The 22226-nt window shown below is 39.2% G+C and overlaps 1 protein-coding gene across 1 annotated transcript in view; it reads left to right on the top strand.

Annotated features, from left to right (window-relative positions):
• The window catches only part of ALK (ALK receptor tyrosine kinase), an 809244-nt gene that overhangs the window by 254048 nt on the left and 532970 nt on the right, over window positions 1–22226 (top strand). Inside the window, exon 3 of the mRNA XM_089529545.1 lies at window positions 10923–11081. Coding sequence (XP_089385671.1) covers window positions 10923–11081 — 159 coding nt within the window. The remainder of the gene's footprint in view (window positions 1–10922; window positions 11082–22226) is intronic.

A 22226-nucleotide genomic window follows, 5' to 3' on the forward strand; every position in this document is an offset into this window, starting at 1 on the left:
TAATTCCTTTTCAAATCCAATTTAGCAGTAACTTAATCCGGGTAAGCAGTATGAAGTGTAACGTCTGAGTAAAACTTGAAGATTACAGGATCTTGCAATGTTTTAGGCTTTGCTACCCCTTAGCTTTTACTTCCATAGTCCATCTCTTCCTAATCTGTTAAGGTTTCCTTTTCTAATTTTGTAGTTCCAGTATTGCCTTTCTTTTAATAAAACTGCTCAGATAAAACTGCATATTAAATTCCCTGAATGATGGAACGAAAAACTGAGATTGCATTATTTTGGAGCATTACATTTAATCTCAAGAAGTACGGAAGATAATTCCATTTGTTTAACGTTTACTAACTTTATCCTTACAAGTATTGTAAATCACGATTTATATAATTAGTTATTCAAATGATAAAAGATAAAAATATCTACATATCATAATTATTTTTCTCTTTTGTATATCTCAGTGATAAGAAGTACAAGATGAACAATCAAGTCTTTGTAAACTTAATACCAGCAGGCTTGTGAAATTTGTCTCCAGGGAAAGGGTTTTAAAATTTTATTTATTTATTATGAATGCCCTGCTTTTGACAACCTGTTGTTTTTCAACACACACACACACACACACACACACACACACACACCCTCTGATATCAAACTTGACTTTTCCCAAAGATTTCTTATTTCAACTAGAAACTTAGTTTAATATAAGCACATTTAAAAGTTTGTGTCATGCTCACAGATAACCCACAGCTTCAAAGCCAACATTTCAATTGCTCAGCACTCCCTAAAATTCAAGTGTCAGGTTTTAAGGGCTGAGACCCCAAGGCTATATTTTCAAAGGCTGAAAAGGGAGCAAACTCCATTGCAATGTTGTAGAACTGAAGAATTAGAAGACAAAAAGAACCAGAAGGTCATCTTTGCTAATTCCCTATACTGAAGCTTGAAGGCTCCATATCCATCTCTAATATTTACCTAGAATATTCTATGCTTCTAGGCTGAAAAAGTGGATTTGTCAAAGAAATACCATTCCAGGGACATTTCCTAGGATTAATTAGCAATGTTCAGTCAAGGTATGTGTCTTACATGGTAAACATTAGAGCCTGGAAAAGTTCTGAATGATAACTCTCAGAATCTACCACAATTGCTGGTAAAGATGTGCAGAGAATACTGAGGTTTCCTTTTAGGACAAGGAGCACCAGCAAAGAGGGTCCCTCTATATGCCATTGGACAGCAGCTCTCATTAGTCCTCATCATATGTTATGCTGGCTAGGGTTGGTGGGATTGCAACGCAAAAATATTTGGGGGGGGGGGGGCACAAATGTCCTATCCTAGTAAATTATAGAATCCAAACCTTTCACGTCACTCCACACCAGTTCCTTCACATCACTCCATGATTATTATTACTATTCAATCATCATTCCCCCTCTTCTTCTTCACACTCAAACTAGGAACATGTTTCTGTTCTCTGCTTTTTTGCATTTAAAAAAAAATTAGCTTTCTAACAATCACTGACAAATAATGGAGATTTGTTCTTGTAGAAAATGTTCCGTAAGTTGCAGTCAGAAAATTCTTCTCTAAACAGATTTACTCTCAAACAAATTTTAAGTTGAAAAGATGAAAGACATTTGGCACATGCTAAGTGAAGCTCCAATTTTAAAAATAGATTTAAATTTCTTTATTAAAATGTCCCCTTCAGCTGTGTGTAGCAAAGCATGTACCCCTGGGTGTGATAAGCAAAGAAGTAGAATGGTTCAGGAACACTTTGATTGCTATCTCTTTCTAATTTGCCTCTGAAGAAAAGAAAAAAAAATGTGAATGTGGCCAAGATCCACAACACATTCCCTGCTTACTTAGAAGTAGTCCCATTGTGTCCAAAAGGACCTTCTCTTGCTACATGTGGTGATTTTGAATTACTGGATCTAGTGCTGTTAAATTTGATTATAAGTTTTCAGTGACTTCTTTTTCATTTGTCTGATTAATGAACTTTTTGACCTTAGACAAAGGAAATTTCATTTCTGCAGCAATGCTCTTAAGTCATCTCTAAGATCTTAGTTCTTTCAAAGATGATGACCTGGTCCTGGCCTAAGAACATCACCTAGCCAGATAAGAAATGATTTCTTCAAAATAATAAAAAGCCTTGTGGCATCTTAAAGACTAAGAAATTTATTATGGCATAAGCTTTTCTCTAGCATTTATTATGGCATAAAAATGTTATGGTATAAGCATCTGCTAAAGTGAACTGTAGTCTATGAAAATTTATGCCATTATAAATTGATTAGTCTTTAAGATGCCATATGATTCTCTGTTGTTCTGTTTCTGGTCCATGTCACTTTCACATATTTTCCCCAATAATTCATTTTAGTTTTGGCAATAAAATTTTCAGTTTCTGCAACATAATCTTCATTTTTTAATAATAAAAAAACCCAACCTTCTCAAAGTAATTTTAAATGTGTGTTTGCCATCAGCCTTTTAATGTATATTTTGATACAATCAGAGCTTTTAAGTAATGTGTTAAAAGTAGCATTACTACTTTTTTTGGTAACATGGGATTTTGTCATTATTTTAAAGCATTTCAATGACAAAAATGAGGCACTGTTGCCTTTTTTGTATGAAAAGCAACATTTCCTTGTTACTGCAGAATCAATTTTTTTTTTTAAAATGGCATTTTAGGCTATTCTTGGGAGAATTCTAAAAAATAAAAGTAGCATTCACTGTAACACTTTGTTATATATTGCATTACTTATGAATAATGAATAAGATATTGTTCATAAAAATAATGACAAATGTTTTCCCCGGTGCAATTCACATACTTCCAGTCTTTAGAACAAAAATATTTGCTGGACATTACTTCCGTTTTGCTTGAAAAATAATGAGAAATGAATAATGTGTTATGTGAAGTCAAAGGCTTTCATGGCCGGCATCCATAGTTTTTAGCCTGAAAAACCCACAAAGAATAATGTGTTACTTTGTAAGGTAACAATTCCAAGCTCTAGATACTTTTCATCTGTTTAGAACTAAATTTTACCATAGTGAGAAGTTGAAAAACCTCTGGATTGCTAAATACTAAGCTACATATTAGTCCAAGGGGAACAGGTCAGATTATTTTGAAGAAGATTTTGCAAGCATTAACTTCCTCAAGCATATGTAAACCTCCTGAATTATCTGGAGCAGAAATTAAATTAACTAATCTGTAATTTTCTGAACTCTCTAGTCCCTAAATCCCTCTTTAATCATGTGTGTTTCACTGAGCACTTTAACTGTCCTCTGGTCCAGAGGGTGATCTTGTTAGAATACCAGCTATTTCACATTGAAATAATTGAAGAATTCTTGTATGGTTTTCATCTGGGCTGGTGGTTTGTCTGTTTCCATATTATCAGTAAGGTCTCAAATTTAATCTCTTATTATCACTATTTGCTTCAGATTCTTTTCTTAGAGCATCAGAATAGAAAGATGAAGAGAATTCATTAAACTTTTATTCCTCCTCCTTGTTCCTGTTTAATATTCACTGAGCTCCCTATCATCCCATGGTCCAATTGTCTCCGTAAATAGTTTTCCGCTTCTGATATATTTAAAGAGCTTTTAAACTGTTGGTGTTAATGTTACTAGTTATGTGTTCCTTAAACACATTTTGTGCATCCTGATTGTTTTCCTTATTTAATCTAGACTTTTGATATTTAAGAAAGGCCTTATTTTTCCCCTAATTGACCCATTGGCTCTGCTTGTTAATCATCTTGGTGACCTTTAAAACTTTTTTTTCTCCTTTCATCTTCCTTTTTACCAGACTCCCCTTGTGTTTTGAGAAGTCAAATGTGACCATGTTGGACTTACTTGGCAATTTTCCACTTACACATAAATTTAATTGGACAACAGTATGGTCACTGTTTCAAAATGGTTCTGTAATACTTATACAAAGTTGGGCATCACAAGATGAACTTTAGGGTTGGCTTTCCCCTTGTCAGTTCTATGAGCAACAATTCTATTGCATATTCCTTTATGCTTATCATGATGCATCTACCTAGTCTGTGTGACGGTAAGTGATGTGGCCCACTTTATCCTTTGGATGCTGCTTTGACGTCATTTTCATCCTCAAGATTTCCTGGGATAATTTTGGTCAGGGGATGATAGCATTTCTATTCCTGAATTTAGGAAGTTATCACAGTGGAACCTGCCCTAGAGTGCAGTTTATGGTGAAGTTTCCAGTGTAAAGTAGATAGATGTTTCACAGTGATGGAGATAGAGGCATCTTTCTGGGTTCCTATTTTTTGACAGAGGCTGTTAATTCTCCCTGGCCCTAGCATGGATCTTCTCTATGTGAACCTCTAATATCAGTGCTGAAATATACAGACATCTGTGACTCAATTTTTTTCTTTCGATAATGCTCAAGAAGTAATAAATATTTCCCCAGTTTCTCAAACACTACATCTAGATATAGAATTTGTGGATCCAAGGGAAGCGCTACAATTTGTGTAGAAGAATTAATATTTACCCACTGGTGCCTGTTTTGTTTGAGTTGCATAACTCTGGTGTATGTGGGCTACTTGTGGAGCTTCAGATTTTGTTGGATTTCAGCTCATCATCCTTTACTATTCATTATGCTGATAGTAGTTGCAGTGTGACAACATGTGAGAACCACATGTTTCTACTCCTGTTTTAAGAAGAAAACAGGGAACACATGAGCTCTTCCCACTGTAGATTTGTGGAAACACATACAGAAAATGGGCACATGCAAAGGGATCTTGTAGTATCTCTGAAACTGACTTAGAGAAAGAAGTTTGTAGTGTAAACCTGTGGCTCCCAACCTGTGCTCCAAGTAGCCCTTAGGCCTCTGTGTGCACTTCCCAAATGCTCCTCCACCGCTCCAGGAAAATGAAAGAAATAAAAATTGAATGAAATTAAAGAACAAGAAACAAAAAGTAACACTACTCCTAAACACCATTAACTTGTAAGACATAGGGTAGGCCTCATAGGGGCTCCACCATAAAAACTGATTCTAAAAAGGGCTCCACAAGTCAAAAAGGTTGGGAACCCCTGGTATAAACGCTCATAGACTGGGGACATTATCACACAAGGCTTCTGTTGTGAGACTAGAGCAGGATAGTTGCATTATTGGGTGGTACTTACAATACTGTCTTCATCCCATTGCTGGTGTGTGTTTCAGTCATTTCTGAAGTGCAGCTTGTCTTTGGCTGGGGAAAACTGTCAATAACTCCCAATACCACTGCAATCCTGATAGTTGCCCTTGTACAATAATCTCTTCTGCTGCACAGTCAGAAGAGACAGCAGTCATGTAGCTTTAGGGGTGGGATTCTCTTCCTTTTCCTCTCTCTCCTTCCTTCCTCTCACTATTCCCAAGCAGGTCAATCTGTGCCCTTCTTCTTCTTCTTCTTCTTCTTCTTCTTCTTCTTCTTCTTCTTCTTCTTCTTCTTCTTCTCCTTCCTATTACCCACTGGCTGATCTCCTTTCTCCCGCTTCACCATCCAATCTTTCCCCCTCCCCGCTGCCACCCCATCTCTCTCTTCTGCCACTGCTTATCTCTGTTGACACCACCATCCAATCTCTCTTCCCTCCTCCACTGCTCAGTCTCTTTTCCCTCACTCCACCACCTGATCTCTATTCCTCCCCTGCCCTTCCCCACCAGATCGTTCTGCAGGCCTGAAGTAGGGCAATAATGGGGAGGAAGCAGAAGCAAGGCAGTGTGGAAGGAACATGTAGCACCATACTGGTAATGAAGCAGAGGTGCAATAGAGATTGCTTCAATACTGACGTGTTTCCGTGTGCTTCAAAAACACAATTGCTGTGCTGTACAAGCCTTGTGTGATAATCTCCTGGGTCTGTTTCATCATATGCACAGAGTGAAGTGTCTGTGGGATAGGAACATTAAGGAACAAAAAGCCTGTCTTCTGGAAATGTTTTGCATCTTCTTGAGGAGGCACAAGACCTATAGTTACAAAAGTAACTGAGAAACCTTTAAGAGCAAGCTTTGCCTTTGCAGTTAGTAACGGAAAAAAAAAATCAATGTGTCACTTCCCTGTCATGAATTAAAAGCTTATATTCATTATAAATGAAGTATAGAGGTTAGCTGATGTTAATAGAGGTCCCAAGACTCACTGAGCAGAGTTGTTCTCTCAAAAAACAGTTTAAATGGTATCTTCTCCTTACTGCATATCCATAAACATATTTATTTAGATGGTCCTCCTGTAATAAAAATGTCTTGGCATTGTCTATACACCTTGGTGTTATTCACATATTTGTGATATTACACTTTCTGGGGGCAATGTGAATTAGACATGTACAGTTGATCCTTGTGGTAAGAAATATATTGAGAAAGAACATCCAGATTTATCAGGAAAGGCAGCATATGAGTCTGCCTTTTCCCCAACAACTTTTTATTCTCCAGAATAACAAAGATAAAATAATAATAAAATACTAGCCTAGGGTTTAAGAGTCTCAATATAGTGACTACAGCCTTGGACATGCCAAATCAGAAATGGGAATTCCAGCATGCTTCATGGTTGACTCAAAATTCTTCCAATCTAGATTTTTTTTTTAATAAAAAAATCAAATCCTGGCATATGATTAGACAAAATCATATTTTTAAAGCTTTTGTAAAGTGATGGTATCTTAATTTTTGTTAGTGTGCCATTTCTCACTTTGTTTCTGGGTTGTATGCTGATACCCAATATTGTTGTGGATAGTACTAGTCTTTTCTCTTCCTTTTGAGAAAATGTCAAAGACAGTACTACTGTGGGTTACACATGTTATCATGGTGGCCCTATATATTTTGTTTTTGTTTGGTTTTTCAATCTCATGAGGCATGTTTAAAAGTCTGGTCTCTGACTAAAACAAACAATGGCCCGATTTAAATGGGCCTTTGCACTGCCCCCATCACGTGGTAGGGGTTGGCTGAGGACGTAGCGTCCATACTGGCCTCACCCCTAGCAAGTGACAGGGGTGTCACAATGATGGTGCGCTGTACACACAGGTGCCGCCATTTTGACGTGACGAACGCGTAGTGTCCACATGTCCAGGTGCCTTTGTGACGCTGCAAGTGCACCATTGGCGCCTTGCTGTGTCACAAAGGCGCCACAAGAAGAACCCACTTTTTGCGGGTTCTTTTTGTTCTGCGACAGAGCCGCACGGTTTGTCCACTGCGGCTCCCTTGCGGAGCAAACCAGGGCGGTGGGAGACCAGGCAGTCTGTATCCCACCTATATATCCTAAAAAGAGTTCTAATGATGAAAAATGTGACTCAAGCTAAATTGGGTTGGTTCAATTTAGCTCAATGTCTTTCTTTGCAAAAAGGCAAGAATAGAAAAGCCTTTGGTTTATAGTGTATATGTAAAAAGTGGACCTGAGCAACTCTGTCCAAGTGTCATGATCCATGGAATCCATAGAGCAGGTGGATAAAAATACACAGTTATAAATATGAAAATATCCCTGCAAAATGTTACTGAGTATGAGCGTTTTGAATACAGGCCCTTTCCAGATGGGCCCTTTGCGGCGCGTCCAGGATGTGCTAGGGTTGCCTCGGGGTGGCATGTGCAGACGTCCCGCAAACCTAGTACTTCATGCATAAACTGCAGTTGCACAGCGCCATACATATGGTGTGCATAACTGTTATGTAGCAGCTGCGCAGCTTCCATATGGAGCTGTGCAGCTGTGACGTTACAGCGCCGTCTTTGGGGCTTTGCAGCGCTGCAAGAAGGAGCTGCTTTTTTGAGCTCCTTCTTTGCTGCGCAGCTGTGCCACGCAATTTGTATGCTGCAGCGCAGCTGTGCAGCAAAGAGAGGCATGGAGGAGGCGCCTCTTCTGGGTGGTCTGTAACCCGCCACAGCTACTTTTAAACTTCAATGTCTAGTTGTGCCTTTTGGTAGTTGCATAAAATGGAAATCTCCTAGTTCTATTCAAGTATGTTTATTTTCCCTTTATTTTTTAAGCTAGAAGAAAAATATGACTTTAATTTAAATATTTTAAAAAATCCAGTAGCTGAACATAATTTTTGTCAGACTAAATAGTAAGCATTTTTGACTGAAGTATAAAATGTAATAAAGACCTGATGGTGTTCCATTAGAAATACTTTCCAATTTGTAATACTTATTGTTGATGAGAATTTGTTCACAAATTAGAAGAAATTATTTGTTTTCTTTTGTATATTTTTTGCAGCAGCCAATGAACAGTAGTTGCAAGAGATTATAAGACATAAGCCTTTTAGAAATTGAGCTGTATTTATGGAAAGCAGTGACTTTATCATTTTTCTGTCTTCTGATTTTCTAGAATAGACATGAACATTTACTGAGATCATTGTGGCATAGTATGTCCTGCTGAGAACATCCATTTAATGAATCTCAAGTATTATTATTTATATGAATCACCCCAGCCTCCCTTCTGATGATTTTTATTAGGATGTGATGTGAGAGTGAAGGATTAAGGTTCCTGCATATCTGTATGATGATCCAAATAAAAATCCTTCCTCTGAACCTGCTATTCCTTTCTTCTTATTCAGCTGATATGGTTGCCAATAATGTGTTGAATTATATCCTAACACCCCCCCCCCCCCAATTATATTTATTATTATGAGGAGGGAACTCTTAAATCTGCTCCCTGCTGCATTCTGGTGCCTTCACTGCAGATGGTACTACTGCTTCTGATAGTTCAGCAGAAGACTATAGTATCTAGCTTCTATACACTTCTTAAATGTGTTGTGGCTTCTTTGCCATAGTCTTAGCAGCTCTTCTTTTGAGTAAAGACTAAGGGTGCATCTGCACTGTAGAAATAATGCAGTTTGAGACCACTTTAAGTGCTATAGCACCATCCTGTGGAATACTGGGATCTGTAGTTTTGCAAGCTCTTTAACTTTCTCTGCCGAAGAGTGCTGGTGCCTTACCAAACTTCAAATCCCATGATTCTCTAGGATGGAGCCATGGCAGTTAAGGTGGTATCAAACTGCACTACTTCTATAGTGCAGATGAATCTTACGATATCCCAGAGACAGGACACCCAGTAGAAAGGGATTAACTGTTTTTAATAAGTTGTAATTAAGACAGATAGTTGAGTTAATTGTTAACACTTTTCTCCTAACTTTCACACCCCTCTGCTCTCTGTTTTCCAAATTACCTACTTCCACCTCATCTGCCTTCCATGTTCAGCTGTCTGCCTGACCTCAGCTTCTCCCAGTTGGCAGCTCTAACAAGTTCCCAAAGGCCATCTGGTTCAGTGCCCTACTGAAAAGCAGGACTGACCAAACACTTATTTCCTGCTTATCCTCCACCAAGGAAACAGTAAGACATGAGTATTATGGCATAGCTCAGAAGCCAGTGTTTTGCCTCTGAGCCCATGTTGAAGCTACACAGATTGTCAAAATAACATCCCAAAACAATGATGATGATATTTTAATGTAAATAGTGTAAGTGGGCCCTGCAATCAATTTAAAAGTTGAATTGGCACCATTTTTTTCATTACGAATGAGAGCAATCTAAGGAGTTTAGCAGGGTCAAGGGCCACAAAAACAACTGCCATTTTCCACACCCAAGTATGTTCAAGTCTAGAGGAAAGTGTTAAGTGGCTAGCTAAATTTTCCAGACACAATCCTTCTGTGAAGTATAAGGAGCATTGTTCCTGCTGATCTCTAAGTACTCCCCAGTTCCATATGCACTGAGCATATGCATGTACAATTTGCCAATACGTACACTCTCCATAAATAACCACATCATTTTGTATAAAGTGCCCCATTCATGTGAACAAGATCCACAGATATACACTGTACAGTCTGTTTGCTTACAAAAACCAGGGAGGTTATGAGTGAAGATGTGGCCACTGTTCTATCCACATAGCATACACCCAGTTTTGGGAAATATGAAAAGATTTAATGTCTCTCTAGTTAATAATTTTCTGTGAGTTTATCTCAAGACACTTAGTGTGAACAAGGTGCTAGCAATATCATGGGAATGGTAGTATCTATGGTAAAGAAAGTAGAATGAAAAATATAAAAAGGCTAATTCATTTCATTTTGTCATTAAACAGGTGAATTATCTGAAATAGATCAGAAAAAGGGCAAGGGTATTAACCTTAGGATTAAAAGGTGTGATGCCTCCAAGAGAATGGGGTGAGGATTGTAAATCTATGCGAGCTGGAAAGAAATGAGATGTTTAATAGAGAATCTAATTGAAGTTTAAAAAATGTCTTGGCTGGTTTGGCTAGTGTCAACTTCAATTATTTGGGTTAATCTCATCCCGGGACCAGAATAATAGATGTTAATGAAAATCTCCAAAGAGCAGAAGTTTTTCCCTCCAAGGTCTGAAATTTCTAGGCCAGCCATAGACTGGGGGCAAATACAACCAAGCCACATATATAAAAATGACTTCAGAAGAATTAAAACTTCATGTACCACCCCACTGATTTCAAGGTTTTTTTAAAGCTATCTCTTCTATTCTTGAATGAATTATCTCACTAGTAAGGAGAGCAATATGCTTTACTTTAAGTGGCCCAATGAGGTAGGTATGAACTATGGTTGCCTCTCTCTCTCTCTCTTGTTCCCACGCTATTCTTTGTAACAGCCATATCAACAAGAGATAAAACAAAAATGGGGTGGGGAACTGTATCAGAGTGGGGTTACGATATTACAAGCAAATCCTTTCTTGACTATTGCTTCATCTTCCCTTGGCTCTCAAAGACAAAGAGGAGTCCCTCATAAATCTTATTTCCAATTGTACAGATATATCTTCTTTCTCAGTACAGGCTGGAGTTCAATCACAGTGGGGAAAAACACGTACCATTATATCTGATGATGTGGTCTGTTTTCCTAATATGAAATGTGCAAAACAAAAACAAGAAGAGAGAAGTGGGAATGAAATGCCTCTCTTCCATTATTAGAGAGATATGTATGAGAATTTGCTGAGCCTTAGAATCTTTCTTTTTCTTTTCTTTTCCCTTCTTCAGTTTTTGACTGCAATTTTGAATCTCCCTGTGATCTGGAATATTTCCCACCAATGAGGGAGACCCATAACAGATCCTGGCACAGAGTAAGTGCAGATGAGCTCTCACAGCTCCATCTTTTGGATGGTCCAGAGAGGGATTACTCTGACGATTCAACAAAAGGTGAGAGCAACAAAGTTTTAAAAAAATATATTCAGCAATTACAACTGTGGAAATTTCATTGATTTAAATCAAGGAATAGGAGCCTGACTACAACTGACTCATACAGTTATCTTCTGCTATTCTTGGGTGATTTTTCTGTCTGCTTCCTAACAGATTTTAGGGCCCATATGTTTGCTATGAAGGGTTGGAAAGAAAAAGTAAAAGTAAAATAATATACTGCTAATAACTGTGTGCCATATTACGCACAGTGTGCTGGAAATGTTCTTCACAAAGCACAATAACTAAATACCTAAATCCAAACTACAGTGGATACATTTAGGGTGAATTCAGACAAGCTCTTAAACAAGTAAATATGTTTATAAGAGAACTCTGTTCGTGTTGACAAGTAATAATAGAGACAAGATCACTATGACACAGAAATTTTAACAAAGCAGGCTTTTGCATGAGTAATGTGTAGCCTAAATTAAGAGCATGGATATTTGGATTGTCTACTGTATGGTTTTTCTGTCTATCTAGACCATTCCCCCCCCCCCCCCCACACACACACTTAAGCATCATAGGTGTTCCAAAGCAATGGCAGGAACCCATTCATACTACACAGATATAGCACTATGATTCCTCTTTAACCAGCCATGACAAGATCCTATGGAATTCTGAGACTTGTAGTTAGGAGAGACACTAGAGCTCTCTGGATGTGAATTCTAAATATCTCTCCCTAAATTGTCAATCCAGGATCCTGACATGGCAGTTAAGAGGGAATAGAAAAAGAAAGTGTACCAAGTGACTGGGCCTCAGCTTACTATATAATAATGACATTTCTGTGAGGGTTTTATGGATTTTTTTCTAAGACTTTGACATTTAATGGAAGAAGTCCAAGCTTATTATTTTTTAGTGGAAACTGATTAAGAAATCTGCTAAGAATCATCATGCTACTTTACAATAGTGATAGCCCCATTCAACTGCTTTTACATCATTAAGCTTACACATCTCTGCAGTTTATATATGTTGCTCTTTGGAAACTCCAGTGCCTATGTGCCTACTTTTGCTTCACTTGGAAGACTATTTCCACCCACTGACATCACATACAATTTCAAATTTGACCCTGTGGAAGAAATGTTGTGACAACACAGCATTTAAAAGCCCCCTCTTAAGATTTAAACCAGCCTCCCCCAACCTGACAAGCAGATGTCTAGAGCAGACATTACTTCCAGATGGCTGGGATGATGGGGATTGTAGCCCAATACATCTTAGTGACACAAAGTTGTGGGAGACTGGCTTGCTTAGACACTGAAGAGAAAGATTGCCCTTGCCAACATTTCAGTAGCCAGCTGTAACTCTAAAATACTGTGCTTGCTTTAAGAACATGTGTAGTATACTCCTGGCTGACTTAAGAGAGTAAAATTATCAAAAAAAGAACCAAAAAACAAAATTCAAATCACAAGTAAAAATCTATTGAGGGCTTATATGTATTTTGTATTTTATGATATTATATATTTGTTAGCTTTATAATTTTGGTGTGAATTTTGTTTGATGTGTGTATTGTCTTCCTTTCTGGATCCTGTTCTTTAAGGCATCTTGTTTTTGGGAACCTTTCCCCTTTTTGTTTTTAACTTAGGAAAGTACTTAGGAGAATAGCATGCCAACTCCAGAGACAAACAAGGAAAATGGAGGATAAATCATTAATAATTCCTATGTAGTGAAGTGAACCCTGACAAAGCCTGTTAGCAGAACTGCAGCCTTGTAAATCACGACTGGTTGTTTCCTTTTCTGCCTTTAAATAATCACTTGAAATTTTGCTCTTTTAGCTAGCATTTCCCATTTGATTTTAAATCATTTTAATCACAGCTGTTTGGCAGTGGAATATTGTGTGTGGTCTGCTTCAATCTGGAATAATTAGGCACAGTAATTTTAACCTCCAACTGTTTGTTTCCTGCAAATGCAGTTCCAATTAGCTGTCTCCCTTTTCAGTTCCATTCATAGATCACAAGTAAGAGAAGTAAATAAGCAGAATGTTGAGCTACTGTCAGAGAACAACTTGACTCTTAGGCTACATCAGCCAACTCGGTAACTCAGGATATATCCATTTCCAGTGAATCAAGGAACATCAGCAGTTATTACACATTTAGAGGTGTTACTTAAATGCCAGGGTCTCAGGAGGGCACCCGCAATTAATATTCAGTGGGGGAATTTTATTATCAGTTGAAAAAAGTGAAAGGGCTCAAGTTAATGCAGGGATCAAGCCTGTGTATACCAATTCTCACAACAGAATTCCAGAGTGCAAAGTTTCAGTTAGTTTTATTTATTAATCACAAGGAAGTCACCATTCACGCAAAGACACTCTCTCATGTATATATTCAACAACTAACAATATAGAAGGCAGTAGCAGATAGTGAATTTGAGGGGGTGCAGAGAACAATATTAAACCTATTCCAGAAGCAGAGGCCCAAAACGGGGGATATCATGAAGTGAAGTGGAACCGTAAACTGTCTGCAGATTGTGGCATAGTCAGCAAGCTAAGGAGTCAAGCAGGATGCAGACAAACAGGGACTGAATTGGTGGTGCCCAGGCTGGCATATTTATAATGCAAATACTATCCTGGGGCAGAACTTGGGGTTAGAGTGGATTTCCCAGGGGGAGGAGGATGGGTAGAGAAATTGGGAATGGCTGGACAACCAGTGCAAATGTCCCTGGACAAAAGGAGTATCACACCCAAAAGGAGGCATTCTTGGTTTTCTGGTCACTTGTAAACACTAAATCTATCCCCCAGAATTGCTCCTATTGGTGATGGGATTATGCCGATTTTGATGTTGATCAATCTACACTTGGCTTCATGCTCTTGTGCTTCCCCTTGCTGAGCCTCCCAGACACCCAAATATAGTCCCAGATCTCCTTATATGTTATGGCTGTTAATTCACACTGGAAATGTCCTTGCAGCTCTATGCATTTATATCAATTTAATATTAGAAAATGGGATGATTGGGGTGAAAGGAAGCTGGATCTTGAGGTAACAGAGGCCATTTTGAGATTTCCTGAAGAAAAGAACTGTTTATATTTCCACAAACTATATATGGAAGATTCAGTCTTGCATTATCTAATGCTGAAAGTGGTCATGATCTTATGAACCATGGGGCTCAATTTATGCCCATGAGACATGACCAGAACCACAAGTAGCTAGCACAGAGTGCTTTCTCACTTTTGTCATGAGAGAATCCCTGAGCAGGTTCAGAGTGCATTCCTTTAAGCATTTACTCATAGCTGTTTGTGATTAAAGGACCGAAACAAAAACAAAAGCTTAGCAAATGGTTAAAGAAGTGTACTCTGGCCCCTGTCGTTTAAGGTGGCTCAAATCTTCAGTACAAAAACGCAACAATATAAACATGTAATAACACTTTTTAAAGCAATAAAATGTGAATAGTATTCCATCAAAAACAAAACGATACTGTTTTCTACTGTCTAAGGAAAGGCCTTTCAAACCAGAGCTCGGCCTTACAGGAGCATCTTAAAGCTCAGAGAGAAAATACTTAGCAAATCTCTTGGGAGAGATCATTCTACAATGTCAAGGCAATCATAGAGAAAGCCTGGCTGAATGAAGGATGTCTGGAACAGGGCTCTTCAAAATCTCTTTCAAAGGCGGGGGGGGGGGGGGATGTAATATGGTGAGCAAAGCTCCTTCTAAGATATGTCAATCTCTTGCAGAGCTGGAAAAAGTTACTTTGTAGACTACAGTGTCCCATATTCCCTAGCCAGATGACCATTGATCATATTGTCTGGGGGTTCCTTAGAGCTGTAATCCAAGAAAGTGATTTTTAAAATCCAAGTTCTAGTGCCAAGTATGAAGAGTATTTAAAGGAATAACCAGCAGCTCAAAGTGGGCTTACCAGGTGTGAGAACAGTTTGTACGGAGCTGGTTGACTATGGCACGGTACAGACTGCGCAAAAGCACCATACTAGTACCAATTTTAGGGTTAGGGACTGCGCGGCAACCTCATGGTCCCTAATTCTAATACGTGCCAGTGACACAATAATAGCAGCATCCCGTGTACATGCGCGCCACCATTATGGTGTAACGGACGCATACCGTCCACACATCACGCTGTACCAGTTATGTCATGGGGGTACCATTGGCGCACTGGCAACATAACTATGTCAGCGCAAAAAGAACCCATTTTTTCCAGGTTCTTTTTACTCCAGTGTGATGGCACATGGTTTGGGGGCTGCGCTGTCCCTCCAGAGTAAAAACAGGCGCCTGCAGACCGCTGTTTCGAGACGGTCTGTACTAGGCCTATGTTTCTTCTTACCAATAACCCGAAGATCACTATAGCAGCAGCAACAGCTCCCAAACCAATTTCAGGGGCAGCTTTATGTAGAATACAGTACATGCAGTAGCTAAGTTGCTCTGCATAACTGTAATTATTTTATGCTCCCTTTAACCAGTTTTGGTGTCACTTTAAGTAGTCACTATTTCAGTGTTGTATCTGAGGGAGTGGATAATTCTAAGTACCTCAGCAAACTATAACCCCCAAGTTTCCATAGAGAGCCATGACAACTGAAGTTGTATCAAAATTCAATATTTGCACAATAAGGACACATTCTTGGTCCCCTCTGTTGTCTGACTACCCAGTAGCAGCAGCTGATGTGATGAGAAATCTATGTAGAGTGCCTGTTCTGGTAGAACAAGCAGAACATTGCTCTGCTAGAGCAATAGAAATATAATTCAGATTTCAGAAAAGTTACTTTTGGGGTACAGTTCCCAGAATCCAGCCAGCCACCATAGCCACTGGGGTGAGATGGGGCCTAGAATTTGTGGTCCTTAAAAAGTAACTATTCTGAGCTCACAATAAAATGTAGAACACCTGGCCTACATTCTTCCCATCCAGCTTTACCTCTAGTATGCCTGGTATCAGTCTTACCTTGCTTGCCTTCTAACACTTGACTATGCTTTTGAGACCCTAGTTTGGAGATCTGACTCATCTTGATTGCTTAGTTAAAATGAGTAGCTCGATGATATCATTATGCCCTAATCCTTTGGGCAATTTTTACAAGTACCATGATTCAGTTATTGTTATGTGTCACACCTATGTCACTTCTAGTTGTTCCATTTCCCTTCAGCAAAAGACCACTGGAGGATGATATGGTACCACTGGAGTATTGTTTTATTTCTAATATTACAAGCAGAGCATAATTTTAGCTCACTCCAGGAATAAATGAACTTACTCCTTGTTCACGCAAAAATGTGAAACTGCCTCTTTTTGTTTTCTTCTCTTTTCTTCCTTCAGCTAAAGAGTGCTACTTTATCCAAACTCTAGTAGGTAGATTTTTTTTTAAAGAAAAGGTTATACACATTCCAGCTACCAGATTACCCACGTTTGTTATGAGCTCCCAGTATGGATAAACCTCTGTTAATGGGGTTAATGTATTCTTGGGCTTTGCGTTCTTTGTATTTTTGGACCGATTCCTGCCGGTCCCTTTGGACCGATTCCTGCCGGTCCCTCCACTCACCCTCCCCTGAAAGCAACTCCCACATCGATGGGGGAGGACCTAGTTTTCATGGGAGAGGCACACTGGGGTGGGCAAAATAACCACCCAAAAATGCCCTGCCTTTTCTTCCTGGGGCTGCTTGGTGTACCGTCATCAGGGGCTAGCCTGAAGACAGAGTGCCCTCCCTCCATAACTGTCATCTTTCGGCCAGTGAGGGAGAGAACAGGCTGGCCCAGCATCATCAGAAGAAGACAGAGTGCCCTCCCTCCATAACTGTCATCTTTCGGCCGGTGAGGGAGAGAACAGGCTGGCTTAGAGTCATCAGAGGCTAGCCTTAAGATAGAGGCTCCTCCCTCCATAACTGTCATCTTTCAGCCTGTGGGGGAGAGAACAGGCTGGCCCAGCATCATCAGGGGCTAGCCTGAAGATAGAGCGCCCTCCCTCCATAACTGTCATCTTTCGGCCGGTGAGGGAGAGAACAGGCTGGCCCAGCGTCATCAGGGGCTAGCCTGAAGATACAGTGTATCTTAATGTGTATTTTATCTATAATTGTAATGTTTTATTAGTTTTATATACCTATTGTAGATTTTTTCTTGTACTGTTTTATAATTTTCTTGTACACCGCTATGATCTATTTGGAATAGCGGTTTATAAATAAAATATATTATTATTATTATTATTATTATTATTATTATTATTATTTAACTGATAATTTCATACCAGAAGCAGAAATAACATAAAAGAGAATAGGGATAGGTTCCTACCACACAAAAAGAGGAGCAATTCAGTATTTCAGCGTGTTTCAGCCAACAGTTTATTCAAAACTAACAATATGTACAAATCAAATGAAATAACCATGTTAGATAAGTAAGTAAAGTAAGCATAAGGAAACAAAAACATTTTGAACCTTCTGGAAGCCACTTAAAGACTTTTTGCAAAGTTCATCCAAGGATGCCTTTTTCTTTCATCACCCTCCACTTTTATTATAGTTTCCATTTTGGTAGACAAATTTATAGATTTTTTTTTTTAAAAAAGCATGTTGTTTACTGTGCAAAAGACTACTTGGGGTTCACCACTTAATAAAAAGCCAGAGAGAAAAATGATCCACTTTTCTGTATTGTTACAAATCCAGTTGCTTTCTGCAAACCTAATCCAAGCTGCTCTATTAAGCTGTAAAACCTTTCATGGCCTGGAGCCTGCATAGCTCAGAGAATATCTTGACTCACCTGTTAAGATCATCTTCTGGACCTCTTCTTTAAGAGAACAGCTGTGTGTTAGTGAAGGGCATCTTTTACTATGACCAGAATATGTTTCACAATAATGTTTGTAAGTGTCCAGGTTCTCTGATCCACAGAAAGAACTGGCAAGCTTTGATTGCCTCCTGGTGGGTTGGCACATATATAGGCTAATTTACTGTTTCTCCTAATGGTGCTACTAATCGGCTCTTTCCAACAGGTTGTAACTCCTGCCTGTCTTGGTGGTTTTGCATTAACTGATAGTCTACATCTCCAGGCATTTTTGTTGGAATTCTTTGATAGTTGGATTGTCTTGTGAAAAAAAAGTGAGTGCCTATGAAGAAAATACCAGAGGCTCTGATTATACTTTCTGTTCCTTCTGGTGACTGATTTTTAAAAAAGATGATAAAATGTATATTTAAGAGTTTTTAAATAAATTCAGATAAACTAAGGCGCGTTATAGACGGGCCTTTAATACGCCCCCGTCACATGCTAGGGGTTGGTCGAGGACCTAGCATCCATACCGGCCTCACCCCTAGCACGTGACAGGGCGTAAAGATGGTGGCGCCCTATACACACGGGTGCCGCCATCTTTACGTGCTGGACGTGTTGCGTCCGCACGTGTCGCCCCAGAAATGACACCACAAATGCGCCCCTTGCGCTTTGCAGTGCCTCTTCCAGGGCCTGAGAAGGAGCGCGATTTCCGCGCTCCTTCTTGGCAGCATCCGGGAGCCACGCCGTTTAAAGGCTGTGGCTCCCGGACGGTGCAAGCGGCGGCGGCAGCAGACCACCGCAATCCGGCGGTCTGTAACGCGCCCAAGTGTGTTTTCCTGTAAAAGCTGTAGGAATGTATAAACTGAACTTCTTTCTTTTTCAAAAAAAGAAGTTATCCAAATTCACTATGTGTGCTTCATGCATATCCTTCAATTGTCCTGATTTAGCCGGTACATTCCCAGTCAATCCTCTGTTGTCCCATCTTTCCAGCTACTTTCAAAATGTCTTTTTCTCTTTTACCTCCCACTTTCCCCCATCATCCTCGGCTTACTTCAGTTGCTGCAAGTTAGTTCAAAGTGCAAGTGTAGTTTAAAATCAATTAACTCAGCAGAGAGGAGAGGGTGGAGACTTGCCCTTCCCAGAAGACTCAGGCAAAAGCAAGCTGCAGCAGCCTCTTCTAGTTTGTATTATTTTATCCATTAGTAACATTTAACCATCATGACCACATTCTGATGTTGCTTGGCTACATGCGTCCTAGTTTTCATCTGTGAAATGCTGGAGGATATATTTCATATATTCAATACACTGTACTTTTTGTAATCTCCATGTTTATTTTATTTTATTTATGGTATTTATACCCCACCCTTCAGCCCTAAAGGTTATCAGAGCAGATTTGCCATTTGCCCAAAACTTCTGTGCTGAAAGTATATTTCATTAGTTAAATCTTTCAGTATTCCTGCCATCTATACCAGGGGTGGGGAAATTGTAACATGTAGCTTCCCAATTTTTTTTGGCAACCACTTAAGCACCCCAGGGCATCCTCTAAATCTCATGAAGCCCCCCAAAATATTTTTCCAGGTGACGCTTGGGTCCCTAAATACTAAAAATCTTAACTCCACTTTACTTCAGCTCCTTGCAGAAACTCTCAAATGCAAAAAAATAAAAAAAAATTAATTTTTTTTTTTAAAAAAAGATAATTGGCCAAGATTTGGCCAAATTTCACCTCCACCAGAGGTGATATCACATTACTTCCAGTCTCAAAGCAGCCCAGCCCAGTGGAGGCACAATGTGTGTGTGAAAAGCAGTCCTTGTTGGTTTTTACTGATCAGGACAAATGGTGCTGCATAATACACACATCTCTGAGATAGGTTTTAGAAAAATCAATAGCAGAGGCTTTTAGAGGTTAAGGTGTTTGGTTTTGGAGGTGGGTGGTATTGAAGAAGTATCCCAAATATCTTCTCCAGACTGTGAAAGCTTGTTCCTCGCAGGGATGAGTACATCCTGATAACTTTATAAAAGGATTTTGAGGGTTTTGTTCCCCAAATATCAAGAAGTTAAAACACATATAAAGAATTACATGATCCATTCATTATATGCTTTCTTTTTATTACCCCAGAAATATTGGGATGCAAAGGTCACAGGATAGAATGTACTGGGACCTAAGCAGCTAGAATATTAGCATTTGGAGACAATGAATTATTGGGCTGTAAATGCTTGCTGACTTTAATTTATGGCCCTTTTGACAGAGAGGGATGAGGGACACACTGCAGGATAATAAAGCGATAATCCTGAACAAAATATTATATATGAAAACAACCTGAGAGGATAAATCAAGGCATGTGCTCACAAGAAAATAAGTAACAAAGAAACATCAAGCTTCCTAGCATGAATATAATGTGAAATGCAGATAGAAAGATAAGAAGTACATGGAATTTAAAAAGCTTGTGTCAGATAAGTAGCACTGATTGTGTTCATACACTGAAAATGAACATTGCCAATGTGTTCCAACAGCCCCATCTTTGTGACCTAGTTGTGTGTAAGCCACACAATGTTTCAGCTGTTACACTCAGTGCTATTCCACAGTCTTTACATAGAACCTGGCTTAGTGGCCTTTATGAGAAGAGATATGAGGCAGCAAAATAAGTAATGGATACCTTGCCTCTGAATATGCATCATGGTTTCCCTGTGCATCTGCTGCTCCTCAACTCAGGGAATTCACACCTGGAAAAACTGTGTGATCACTGATCTTCCTTGCTAGATTTTGCAGAACTGTTTTGAGCTTTAGATTATGAATTCTGATGTCCAAATAGGAGTGCTATTCCTCAAAAATAGCATTGTCCACATAAAAGAGAAAGCAATCAGCAGGCCTGGGGAACCCTAAGATCAGTGAGAATAAAAAATATTACTGGGGGGAGAATGAGGACTGAGTCTGCTCAGTGGTCACAGAATGCTGTCTGTGGAGGAGTGATGAGAAAATTGAGTAACCCGGGTAATGGGAAGTGTGATTCTGTAAAATAGCACTGAACGAGGGCATTTCAGACTACAACTTTTCTTGTGGGAGTGGAGGGAAGGTCTGACTTGCATGCTGTGTTGCAGACCTTTAGGCTTTTCTTTTCAGAACCACAGACTATGGCGTGGTATAGATCCGCATGGTCCCTAACCCTAGTACGGTGCGGCAATGTAACAATAGCGATGCCCCATGTATACAGGGCACTGCCATTGTTACGTGACAAACACATAGCATCTGCACATTGTGCCATGCTTGTGACATCATGAGTGCGCCATTGGTGCACTCAGGCATCATAAGCACGGTACAAAAAGAACCCGCTTTTTACAGATTCTTTTTTTCACCAGCGGAAAGCTGCACGGTTTGGTGGCTGCGGCTTCCCTCTGGCAGAAAAAAAGCCACTACCGCTCCGCACATTAAGGAAGGTATGTACCAGGCCAATATTACCTTATTGTCATCACATGTTAAGTACTTCTGAAAAGATTCTGACTTAAAATCTCTTTGTTCTACCCTCTGATGAAGCTATCCTGAATGCATGATGTACATGAAAAATATAAGTATTGTCAGATGGGAAGCAGATTGATGTAGTTGCAGAAAATTACTGTTCTGGCCTGGACACTTATGCTTTATTTTCATACCCAGAAATTCCAAAATTATTCCTTTTGGACTACAGGTCTCTAGTCAGCATACCTAGATTACAGGAATTCTCATACCTCAAAACTAACTTTTCCATGTTCATATCACATGTGAAATGCCTCATGTTGGCATGCTTGTGTGACCCAAAGTGCCATGCTACACCCTCATAGATTTAACATTTTTTTGATAGTCTGTACATGTTGTTTTAGGCATTTATTTATTCAAAACCAGGACATGTGTGGGTTTGTTTTTGTGATAATCTTGTTGAGTGTGGTTGTTTTGTTTTATTCTCTGCCTTAATAGTCTTGAACTCTTCTGAACTGAATGACTTTCTTCTGAAGAACACAGCAAAAATAAATCTAGTACATTTTATACAGAGCAATCCCTATTTAAACATTCTTCAGCAAGACACTGTACTTGCTTTCTTCTGAAACAGCAAGTCGTTTCCATGGATTTCTAGAGAAGAAAATGGTGCAATCAGCAGAACAAATGAGGCAGAGGCAAAAATTCCTCTCTTTCTCAGAAACTAAAAATCTCTACTTCATCAGTGTTTCAGTCAGGATAACACTTTGCTGCACCTCAGCAGCAATACAAATTGTAGCTCCTCTACTTTCTTATATAAAAGGCAGTGACAGTTCCTATTCTGACATTTAGCACACCCTTTTCAAGGAAAAAAGTTTTTTCCCCCTACCTCAGACTATCCCTAATTTGCAACGCAGTAACTTTCTCCTTTAGGACATGGTGATAATCATTAGTATCTTTTCAAGAAAGGAAAGTTGCTGCAAATGAAGACAC

This window comes from Sceloporus occidentalis, unplaced genomic scaffold (genome assembly GCF_023333645.1).
Source record: "Sceloporus occidentalis isolate IW3139 unplaced genomic scaffold, rSceOcc1.0.p SCAF_6, whole genome shotgun sequence".
In the NCBI taxonomy this organism is placed as follows: Eukaryota; Metazoa; Chordata; class Lepidosauria; order Squamata; family Phrynosomatidae; genus Sceloporus; species Sceloporus occidentalis.